Genomic DNA, 12,768 nt, shown 5'->3' with positions numbered 1-12,768 from the left:
AGTGGAGAATGCAGGGTTAATGTACACAAATGATATACTGGGACTAAGTATCTCTGCCAACTAAGGATCAACCAAATCTACTGCATATAGTATTTAATAATGTTAAATGAGTGATTTCAGTTGTTCATATGAACATATGAATATTTTCAAATTCTTTGCATGGTAGCATTGACTTTCGGTTTCTTTGATTTAAGGATTGGAGGAAATACAAAACAACGCAATAGAAAATACAATAGCCCATGTGGGCAAAAACAAATAGGGTTGACAAAAATAGATTCAGCATCAGTATGGCATGTGATACCATTAGGGACCCTGAGGTGCCCTATTCCAGATAATGTTAGCCTACAGGAACGGTTTGCAGACCATGAATCCAAACTCTCCATTATGCTCTGAGCTGACCATCACCAGGTTGATGCACCTTACCTAAGTTACAGCTTGCTGGCTAACAACCAAGAAGCCATCTTGGATGTAAAAAATGTGAATATGAATTCATATAAAAGTCTGTTTTCATTTCCCAGCTTGAAGCATATTTTTCTGTGATCTTATGTTTATTTTATTACAACAGATTTTTTGGTGATTTTCCATCATCTGACTTCCACTAAAATTGTACGTCCTTATAAAAGCCAATTAGCCAAAATAATCAAGGCTAGCTTAGAGTCTGAATAGAAACATATGTAGCTAAAATAACTTCTAAAACACTTTTTTTTCAAACATATTTTACTCATTTGGTTTTGTAAATGGATCAAAGAGCTGAAGAAGAAACAGGGAACTATTTGGTTTGTGTAGAACTACTTAACCTGTTTTCCAGCAGCTGTCTCGATAGATTTTATTTTACATTGTCAGCTTTTTTTTTTTTTTTTTTGTGTGTGCTCAGTGAGAGTTAATTATGAGCCACAACAAAGGTATAATGTAGTTTTATACAGTTTTGGTTCAGAGCTTGTAACTACATAGTTCTAAAACAGTGTAGTTATGTAATATGAAATGATCAGCTTGCTTTAAAATACGAATCAGTCAAAATGAACCAGTATAGTCGTAGATACTTGTTTAGTGCAGCAGAGAAGCCCTCAGCTTTTCAGAAACAGAGCTGAGCTGAAGCTGGAACCTGAAAATGGAGCATGACATTGGATTGTCGTTTTGTTTGCTTGGTTGTCAGTTTTCTCACACATACTCTCAGCAGCTGCCTCTTTTATTCCGTCTTTTTGCGGTGTATTTATTTCTAGCTCATACCTGCTGCATGTTTATCTGCAGGCTGTGGTTTATAGAAAATGGTTTAAAATTGGCCAAATTTCCCAGGGTGCTCGTGTATTGACGGGTATCATCAATATCTGTCTGGATGCCTCGCTGCCTCGTTAACGTCACTGCAAATGTTGAATGTGTCAAGCTGAATTTGAAATACTCTCATTGATTGTTGATGCCAGTGATCATATGCTGCCCGAGAATTTCCCTCTGCTAATCGACTGTCTGGCAGACGTTAATTGTTATGTTAATTAACTTTATTTTCTCTAACCACAAGGTCACCAGTGATGCTCAGAGGTCATAAGCATTTTAAACTGTTTTTAGTTCATTTATGAGGAAAGTGTAACATTTTACAATATTATATATTATGTGTTAAATTTAATTTAATAGGAATTCTTTATACTACCAGTGCTCTTATTCACAGATATCTCTGAAAATTGCTTTGACTATTAGTCTAAAAAAAAACAAAAACGTCCTTAAATATAAGAAAGTCTCTGCTTCTCAGCCACACTTTTTCTTTCATCATTATCTTACAATGGCTTTTAAAAGAAAATGGGAAAAAAATAGAAGTAGAATAAAGTCTGATAGTAAGACTTTCACAGAGTTGAAAGGTCAGGAAGCCATTAAAAGATGGTCGAGGTATGATTGGATTTTTACTGAAAAAGAAGAAAAGACTTTCAGGGAAGTTGAAAATCTGTGGGAAGTCGTAGGTGGTGTAATTCATCGATCCAGGCATCAACACACACACATGAGATTTATGGCACAGCTGTGGTATTTAAAGTGACACTATTCGCTTTATGTTTCTGAGCCTTTATTTCTCTGCTGGGAAGCTGTGACGAAGTCGGACGTGGATACTCGGAGGTTTGTGACGCAGATGTGGTGCATCTGCACCGTCACCGTGAACAGTTCTGTGTATGAAAGTGCCTCTGTCGTTTCTGGAAGTCGTCTGATTCACACACACAGTGGGCGCTTCTGTTTCTGTGTGTGTGTGTTTCTGTGTGTGTTGTGTGTGCAAAGAGTTTTTGTCTGTTCTTTGTGCATCAGCAGTACATTTGAGATGGTTGCTGCCATGAGAGTTAAGATGCATTTTTTATTTTTTCCTTGGAAAACTGTAGTGAGTGTAACTAGAATAAAAGCTATAATCTATAAACTAAATAAAATGTTTTATTTTTTATTTACAGTTTAAATATTTTAAACTTTATTTAATGTAATCTGAGACATTTGAGATTTTTAAACCAGGAAGTAAAAAGCTAATCACACCCCTTCATTCAATAGTTTGTAAAACCACCTGAAGCAGCGTTATGACTTTTATCAGTCTCTCACATCACTGTGGAGTAATTTTGGCCCACTCTTCTTCTGTGCTTTCATTCATGCACAGCTCATGTTGCACAACAGTATTTCACTCAGGTTGAAGTCTGTGCTGTGACTGATCTCTCTATGAGAGTTTGTGCTGATACGTAGTGTTTGGTTTTCACCAAACGTGCCACTGTGCATAATGGAAGGGCGAACAGCTTCACCTTGGTCTTATCTGTCTGAAGGAAATTGTTCCAAAGGTTTTATGGTATGTTCAGATCTATCTTTGCACACTAAGCTTGCAGAGTCTGACCTTGGGATGAATTTGCTCAGAAGATCATGGAAACTAATGGAAGCAGTAACGTTGTACTTTTTTGACTGTATATTGAGAGACATTATATTTGTTATAGAAGACAGCAGGCCAAAATTGTAGCATAGAGTGAAAAACCCACCAATTTAAGACCATACTGTTAAACAAATGAACAAATCACAGATCGCTTTGTTGCTTATACCAAAAAAACACACTACACGATGTTCTCATGAAAAGCTTTTAAGGTTATATTATACACAAAGATGCAGCGGTAAGAAGCACAGACGGAGTATCTTGACTGTCTGCTGGGAGTCCAGCTGGACAGCCGGCGTGTTTTTATGAGGCGAAACACGAGCGTCTGGACTCCTCTTCTGATCGAATGTTAAACAAGGCTGGGTGATGACTCCTGAGTGGAGCTTAATGTAGTGGGGACACGAGTTGGAGAGAGGATCAGCCGCTCCCCAGGGGGATACAGGGGTCAGAGCACCACGGCACGTGGCCCCTAAAAAGCCCTCGAGAGGCGTCCCTGTCATCTGCCGTTTGACTCAGAGCAGGTGTCAGAGGGCGGTGGGGGAGAGGTGGAGGGATGCAGTGAGTGTGTTCATATGAGCAGCAGTAGAAGTCTCAAACATCTGAAAGTGAAAACCTCATTCTACAAAAAAAACAATTAAATAATAAATTGCTCTTGCTCAAAGACGTTCCCTCCCTATTTCAACATTTAGGACTTTCAGGAAGATTTTCAGGAACTTCCTATAAGTCTAGCTGTAAACTAAGAGCTTTTTTGGCTGCAGTGATGTAATGGTTTGTTGAATAGACCTGCATGGTCAATGGGACTCCTGCAGATGGAGAGTGGAGTCTGTGGAAATATCAATATATGGACTGAATGCATAATGGAAGGGACCGTTGGCTCTGAATACAACGAGGAGAGATATCAGCATATAAAATGCATTTGCATATGCTGGACATTTTCAAATAGACATACTCTTAAGGTTCTTTAACACTTGATGCTCTGTGTGTTTGAGTCCAACGGCCAGTATGTTAAATGGAAACACTGGCACTGTGCCACCACAGACTGTGGTCCAGATCAGGCGCAGCACGCAGATGTACAAGTTATCTATAGTAAAATGAGGAAGTGTGACCCCAATGAAGATATTGTGTCAACATTACTTCCCTTTTTCAAACAGAAATTGTAACATTTGCATCTCTGCATGAACCGTTTGAAGACTTTGTCAGTGTTGCCGTTTCTGGTGAACTAACAGACTAGCAACTATGAAAACTCAATTTAATTGGATGACTTTGCCCCAGTCTTAGTGCAACTAGCGTAAGCAATGCAAAGCAACAGATCTTCAAATCAATTTGCAGCAAAACACAACATCACCCTGTTCAAAGTGTTGAAGCCTGAAACGTGGACACAGAAGAGTAATTTTATTTAAAAGTGCAATGCACCCATTATCTTTGGTGGGTGGGGTCCTTTATCTTTCTATTTTGTGACATCCTCACTGCCTATTAGATGACAGTCAGAAGGATTTCTGTTGGATAAAAGGATCGTGTTCAAATTCCTGCTTTCACAGACATATTCCATTTTTCGTCTGTGAGCCGCATCACCTCAAATTCATAAAAAGCTGTCACCCTCATCATCCTCACTCATCAAATGCAGTCGACCGTCACCACAGCATCCCCGCCCCTCTCTGCAGCCAGCTTTATAGTATCTGTGTGTCTGCACTCTCTGTGACAGTGACAGTAATAACAGTTGAAGCTGATCACAATCTATTGATTTTAGTTCTTGTTTTCATCAAGCCGGACCTGTATTGACTGCACATCGTGTGTTTCTTTGTCCCTCTGACAAATTTCATTCCACACACTCCTGTATGTATACGTGTATATTGAACATCTTTGTAATTACTGGTAGTAATCAGTTTAAACCACAGTCTGTGGCCTTTAATGTTTCCGTTCTGTAGAAAAATGGGTGTCCCAAAAAAAAAAGGTGTTAATCCTCTGTATTTTCATAAAGACATGCACTGGATGAACACACCGCCGCTCTGATGTTTCCTGTTTGTCATCTCATTAATTGGGCTTGAAGGCTTAAAGACCCCAAGTTCACAGAAAAGCCTGCAAGTCTTTGCGTTGTGAGTATGTGATGATTATTATAATTAATGTTTGAGGGCAAAGCAGTAATATGGTTTGGTTTGGTTAATGAAGGGATAATGAAGAGAAAAAAGCTTGTCTTTTTGGTACGTTTCCATTTATGCCAGAGGAAAAAATTGTTACTCCTAGATTTGGAGTTATAGAATGTGTGCAGGCCTCTAATGAGCTTTACTTAAGTGGCAACTTCTTGGTCTGAAAAATTAAGGTAATTAAACAACTGAACCATTCCAGTTTAAAAGAAATGAATAAACACTTGAAGGAACATTTATCATGCTTTGTTACAAAGTTACAGTGTGGATTGTGTGACGAGAAGAGCAGAAATTAGAAACACAACATGATTTGATGTGAAGTTTATCATAATTGAAATACTGCAGTGCCTTTGGGCCCTCTGTCGTACCAAGGATCCAGTCTGAGGCAGCATCTCAGCGCTGAGCGGACACAAAAGTCGCCACCATGTTTGAAAGTAAACAGCCTGCTCTCTCTCCCTCACTCTCTCCCCTTCACACACACACACACACACACACACACACACACACACACACACACACACACACACACACACACACACACACACACTCCGTCAGGCCCGACAAGTGGCCCGCACAAATTAGCCTCAGCAGGAGATGCATCACCATGGCAACCATGGCCCTCCCTCTCTCCACTCACACAGAAAAAAAGGGGGGAGTGGAGTTGTGGGGATTGAAAGCCTTTGTTAGAGTCTGTGTTGGCAGAGTGTGCATGTGTGTGTCTGAGGAGAGAGACGGGGAGACGGACAGCAGCTTTGGGAAGTTTTCTGTCATTTGCCTTTAATCTGAAAAACCCTGAAAGATTGTGGCGTGGAGGAGCTACGATGCAAGGTGAGACCCTGATGCAGACTTTGAATGGGAAGTGGTGCGTTCAAGTACTTGCTTGTTGCATGGGGATTAAATGTCAAGCGGTGGGTTTTAGTGCTGTGGTATGAGGGGCGATGCATTGGTGTGTGTGTGGCTACATGACAGATGCACAAAGCAGGTCTCAGGCTTTTCAGTCAGATTTCATTTCCACTTTTTGCAGACAAATATATTATATTATCCAGAGACACATGGGTTCAATGTTTGAAATCAATTCTTGTATTTTAATGTCTAAACTTGCTTTTAGTGCTTCAACTACAGACTTAAGCAATCTAATCAGGCAGTGGGGTGCAGGAGCAATTAGAATCAATCTATACATTTCTGAAGTTTGGGTAAAAACGTGTGAATCTGTTTAGGCTGATCTGTGTTCTTCTGTAGTCCAAGTATCTGTGAGCATATTAGTTATGACTCTGTCCAGAAAAAGATGCAAGCATGCATTTCTTAATTCATTTAAATACCAGAATTATTCCCATCAGTGTCGTTATTCCTCTGTAACTTCATAAAGCCGTGCACTGGAGGAACACATCGCCCTTCTGATGTTTTCTGTTTGTCGTCTCATTAATTGGACTTGAAGGCTGTTAGTCCCTGAGTGATGCACAGTGCATTTTGAGGAGAAGCAACACTGGAGAGGTAAGAGGGAAGAGTGAAAGCCTTTGCTTTTTGAGTGCGTGATGATTGTTAGAATCAATGTTCAAGGGCAAAACAATGGTAAGATTTGATTTGGTTAATGGCAGAATAATGAAGAGGAAAACGACTATGTGTGTTTGCTAAGAATGCACTTGTAGCGTGACTCTGACTAGTTGACTCTTTAGTTTGCCTTTTCTACACAATTGACATTTTTTAAAGACACTAAGGTGGGACGTCACTTTATAGATGTGTTTTCTCTTGTGTGGTGTTACTTAATGTGTCAAGTCGTATGATTTAGTGCATGATTTTTAATCCTTTGCTTACTTACAATATTTTACATGTGAGCATTTGCTGCTTTTGTTTTAATTATATCATTGGAGACTGAGTCCTTTTGGATTTTAGACCAAACAAATGATCTCACCATGAGATTTTGGCCTTCCTTTAAACACTGCTTTCAGACAATGCATTGACCGGGCACTCACCCAGTGAACTAATTGATGGATTAACTGATAATTGAAATGTCTTCTGCATCAGGCTACACTTTTTTTTACTGGTTTATTGATGGTTTCTCTTTTTTTGAAGTATATCAGGGCTCTTATATAGCTCAGACCTATTTGCTGGATCTCAGGTTCAGGGTTTATTAAAACTGATACTCACATGAGAGAGGGTTAAGAAGTTTTGTTCAAAAATCAGCACAGATATTTTCCTGTTTTTATTTATCAAGAGGATTTGCCAAAGATGAGCCACTAGTGGAAAAGTTGTTTTATTAGTTTCATTTCAGTTGCATTACCTTTTTTTTGTGCCGTTGATATTAACAAGAAATCCAAACCCACAACAATCCTTCTTGAAAGTGGGTTTAACTCTAAGTCCAGCAGGGTCAGGGATTTAGGCTGGATTTATGTCCACCTGTAAGTGAAAACATTGTTCCGGGGATTCCCCGAAAACTCTTTGGAGGAGCCCCCACTGAGCAGTGAGTGATAATCCACAGTCAGACCTGGATGCTCACAGGAAAAGAGCCTTCTGACAAAGAGAGGTTTTGGGGCACTTGACGCCTTCAGTCCTCTCAGTAGAGCAGGAATGTTGATCCTTGCAAAGATGGAAAGGCTTCAAATACATTTGGATTGCTTGCTTTAAATCCACTGTACATTGAATGCTTTTGGATTATGGACTTTATATTGGACAAAATAAGCTGTTAGAAGGCTTTGGTTTAGATTTTGTGAAATTTGCTGAATTAATCAGAAGAATCTGGACTTTGAAGTGCAGACTACAGCAAATACTGTAGCAGCAGTTACAGTCTTTCTCTCTCTCTGTCCTATTTTTATACTTTCTGAGTAATGATGTTCATCATTCAATTACTGCTGCCTGTGGCCAATGAACTCCAGCTTTATATTAGAGTAACACAGTTAAACATGTATTACAGCAATACTTTAAGAGGTTCTTCCTTTTTTTCATAAATATTCTAGAAACCCAAGATTTTGTCAAAATGAGAGTTTAATTTATTACCTAAAAACAAACTTGGATTAACAACAAACCTTTTCTCACTCTGGGTCCCATCAGGTATCCACCTGACTTACACCCTGGCCTCACCAAACATTTACGATTTATAATTTCAGCTCAATGGAACCATTGCAGACACTGTACCTGTGTACCTGCACGCACCCAAGTACTAAAAGTCAACAGAACCTGGGTTACCTCAGGAAAACAAATGGAAACCAGAAGCTTCCAACATCATATTCTGCATGTTCATTTCAATTCAATTCAATTCAATTCAATTTTATTTATATAGCGCCAAATCACAACAAAAGTCGCCTCAAGGCGCTTTATATTGTACAGTAGATAGCACAATAATAAATACAGAGAAAAACCCAACAATCATACGACCCCCTATGAGCAAGCACTTTGGCGACAGTGGGAAGGAAAAACTCCCTTTTAACAGGAAGAAACCTCCGGCAGAACCAGGCTCAACCAGGCTCATTTGTGTCTGTTTATAGAGATTAACCTTTTAAACACTAAACTTTAACTATGAGCCAGTAGGTAATGATTCCTTTGTTCTATCAAAGTAAACGTCAGATCTCATACTGTCATTAATTAAATATTTTTTAAAAAAGAAACAATTGTAGTTCATGAAGGTGAGAAAGGACATTTTCACATCTCAGGCTTCAGCACAGCTGCAAATTGTTTTGATTTTGTTTTCATGTTTCTGCTGTGCGTTCTGTTTCAGCTTCAAATATCCATATCTTAGCCTCATAGTGGTTTTGTGACTTTTACTGCACTTATCCTGAGGACTATTAAAAAATGATGGAGCAGTCGCTGGTTATGATGAAATGCAGCTCTGCAGCTCTCTGGACATTCTCACTGGGATTGAAGGATGGACAGCTCATCCTGAGTTTGGTTGTTTTTCCTTGTTTGCTTTTTTAACCCCCGCCAGTTCCCAACCCCCTCGGGAGCCGACTACCACGCCTCCATTTGTCCTGCTGAATGCTCTGAGTTTGGAGTCTTTTAGCTGGAAAGTTAGGCTGAGAAAGTTACTGAATCTACCCTTCAGGCTTTTGTTGTCGTGCACCTGTGGAGGCTTGGGATGCTCAGCCTTCCCCTGATAGCTGATTTATGTCACTTTTGTTGTTCTGGGCTGATGGTTTGTTAAATTCTTGGTGACTCTCCCCAAAACATGTATCCTTATAACTTGGCAACCTTCTCATGTTTAAAAAATTTGATGTTTAGTGAATGATTTTTTTTTATATCCAAGCTAAATTAGGTACGTTTCTCCTTTGTTAAATCTAAAGCATAAAAGCCAGCCTCAGACTGGGATGAGACCAGCCTCATATACAAGGGATGGATGGCCACATGTGTTTGGCCATGTATTAAATTTGATTTAGTAATAAAAACAATTGGCTCCTGGCTTCAGAGAGGGAAAAATGGGAGAATTTTCCAAACAATTATACCAAACATAATTTGTTTATGTGAAAATGTCCAGACACTAGCCCTATTTTGTGAGACCTAAAGGCTATATTCATGTGTCAAATGCTTTCACATGATTTTGTGTAATACCAAAAGCCATTGTTCTGTGTGAGACCCTGGTGTATTTTCCTCTGTAGGGATATAATTTCACTTGATCTATTATCTCCTCTCCTTTCCAGCTGATTGCTTACATTCAGCACTAAAATTACTGACTACAAAGGAAAAAATGAATCTTTCTAAAACAGAAAATGTGATGAATAAAGTAGGAAAGTCTCTCTCTGACCTTCTTTCTGATTGGTGAAAAAAAAGAAAGAAAAAATGCCAGTGGAAACATATTGAAACTTCTTAAAAATAAAAGAGAACAGACAGTTTGAAGCTGGCCAGACAGCCGAAGAAGAACAAGACAGAGGAGCATCCAGACAAAGCTGTATTTGACATCCCAGAAGCAGCCAAAAGCTGAGCAAAAAGAGGAAACGATAGTGGGGCCAAAGAAAGCCAGGAGGCAGAGGGCAGCTTCCTGACACCGCTTGGCTTTGTACCTCCACAGCCTGGCCGTATGCAAATGCAAATTATGCTAATAAGGTGCACTCTGCAACCAGTGGCAGTAAAAAGGGCGCCATTCAATCATTCAGTCAAGATCTGGTGGTGAATTGGCCTGCCTTCATCTCAACTGCTCAAATGGACTATCAGCGGGCTATCAGGGGAGACGGTCGCTGAATAAAGGGGGCATTACGATCGAGTATGAAAGCACCCTCTTATTTGGAGTCCCCCTCTACGCCCACCGAGGTTACAGGGTGAGAGGGCTCCCGGGAAAATGGCTTTCTCTGAATGCACTTCTGTAAGTAATAATGGTATCTCAGAGCCAAGTGTGTTTTTGGAGAGGGGAGGGATTGGTTTGTTGCTGGCTGCTGCTGTCATACGCATTTCTTTGTCTCTGAATTCAGACTTTTGAATGACTGGTGTGCAGTTGGATGCGTGTACATGAGAGTTTAAAGGGACTGAAGTTTCATGAGGCTTAGCTGCAGACGTCATATGATATGGGTGGATTGTTTCAGTTATCCAGGATTCATTCTTGGTGATTTTTAGCTTCTTTCATTGCCTAGTTTTGCTTCTTTTTCTGTTCTCACATCAACTGAGTTTGTATCAGTAGACTGCTGTTTCAAACAAATGAGCTGTGATAAGATCGCTGTACACAATCTAACAACATGCAGCATCTGAAGAGCCAGATAACCAAAGTCAAAGGAGCTGCATTTGTGACGCAAAGTGAAACGTGACTCCAGTGGAATGATAATGTTGCCATGTCTGTGATATAAGAAGGTGCTTTTCACAGGGGACAAATCTTCCAGAAATCAAATGTATGTATTTTTTCTAACCTGCAGTTCAGTTTATCCATATAGATAGTTTGAATTTTGAAGGCATGGACTTAAAAATGTCTGCCTTTTCTGAACATCATGAAATTTTGGTCAATTTTATCTGCTAGCAAATAACTTAGATGTGAGTAACACACACCCACCCCTTCATGGTACAGTACAGTACTGGTAAAGTATGTTATAGTCATACTATAAAAACAGTAGTTGGAAATTACAGCATGAATAAAAGTTAGAGTAACCGTGTGCAATGAACCTTTCACCCTTTGAAATGGTTGCTCTGAATTTGGGGACCAAGTCTGCAACTACTTGCAGTCATTTTATGCCTTCTAAGTGACTTTAGTGCATTAAAATGGTGATAAAACATCAATAAGATGGAGTTCATCTGCTATCAGTTTGCCATTGAATGGAGTGAAGGTAGAAATGCATGTGTTAGTGATAATATGGCCATTACCTTTGATAAATTAGTGAAAATCTGAAATTGTTTGCATCTATATACACAGAAATTCCAGTTTCAGACCAGCCTGAAACTCATAGATCTGAAACAAAAATAGTTAGGTGGTTAATGCAGGACTGCAGTTTAACTACAAAATGACGTAGATGCTTGGCAACCTTGCTTTTATATAGGAGTATAACCAGAATACAGCCATTGGGCAAACAGCTGAGTCAAGACCCAAACTGCAAGGAGATGCACTCATCTACACAGACTGATTGTAACATGTTAGTAATCTGTCTACATTTAGAAGTTTGAAGGCAGTTATTTGCAAACACTGGATAATCTGAGAGTAATTTTAGTCAGACTGTGAGTGGTTGGAGACAGGTTGCCTCTCACCAGAGGACCTGGACAATTGCCTTCCTAATCACAAGGGAGTTGACGTCATAGTTTTACTCTAGTATGACGACCCTGTAAAACCCAGAACAAGACTTGTATAAACGTCTGAGCCAAAAGAATGGGGGGGAAAAAAGCATGTCCAGAAACAATTATGCCTGTGTGTAGAGCAAGGACGTTATCTCTGATATGTCAAATATCCAAATTTTAGAAAGCCACTATGTTTCTTTAAGTTGAGCTAAAGCATTTTTCGGTGTGCAGTTTGTGTTGCAGTCTATTGTGTAGAATTCATATAGCTATCTGTAAGTGTGCACTTGCCTTACTTACCTACAGCTAGCCAAACACATTATACTAAGGTAACACTTTAGAACTGAGTTTTAGCCAGCTTTAGCAAGCTTATGTGCATCGGCTGTTTTGCCATCTGGTTGGCATGGTGTTCAAATGTGATGTGTTGCTACTCTTTCTGAACGTTTTTTGCCAGCCACACTCACAAAGCAATGACCAACTCAGTGAAACACAACAAAATACATCAAAATCATACGATGCTGCAAACACACACAGAAAATAAGTCAGAAAGCAAAATCAATCAAAACTGCTGTGAAAAACATTATCCCCCATTATATCCCCGTCATCGAGCACCATGCTGAGTGGTAAGGTCGCAATGTGAAAGGCGATTCACATTGTTAGTATTGTTGTAACAGTGTTATGAAAGCAGCATTGAGTGATTTGTAGGGGAACATCAATAGATGTGTGCTGTGTTGTTAAAGTGTTCTGTCGTCAAAGAATGAAAATCGTTAGCTGTTGCTGCAGGACGCAGACGGATGCTCAATCTGTTGCTGGTTGTTTGTGCTTGATTTTCGAGACAATATTAGTTTTACTTGAACACAGAGACATTCATCTGAATATGTTTTCCGTTTTTCTTCAAAGATGCCTGATCATTTTGACCAGACGGTGGTTCTGAACCAGCTCAGGTATTCCGGCATGTTGGAAACAGTCAAGATTCGACGCACGGGCTTCCCTGTCCGGAGAACTATTCAGGACTTCTGCTCGAGGTTTGTACCCACTACGCTGTGCAATCATACATAAGCCCGCACTGCTCTACTGAAAATTTCA

General features: G+C 39.7%; 1 protein-coding gene across 1 annotated transcript in view; it reads left to right on the top strand.

Moving 5' to 3' along the window:
- Positions 1-12,768, top strand: part of myo10 (myosin X) — a 127,276-nt gene that overhangs the window by 94,044 nt on the left and 20,464 nt on the right. Inside the window, exon 20 of the mRNA XM_063462149.1 lies at positions 12,583-12,707. Coding sequence (XP_063318219.1) covers positions 12,583-12,707 — 125 coding nt within the window. The remainder of the gene's footprint in view (positions 1-12,582; positions 12,708-12,768) is intronic.

Source organism: Pelmatolapia mariae, linkage group LG18 (genome assembly GCF_036321145.2).
Source record: "Pelmatolapia mariae isolate MD_Pm_ZW linkage group LG18, Pm_UMD_F_2, whole genome shotgun sequence".
Taxonomy (NCBI): domain Eukaryota; kingdom Metazoa; phylum Chordata; class Actinopteri; order Cichliformes; family Cichlidae; genus Pelmatolapia; species Pelmatolapia mariae.
This window is presented reverse-complemented; position numbering and strand designations above follow the sequence as displayed.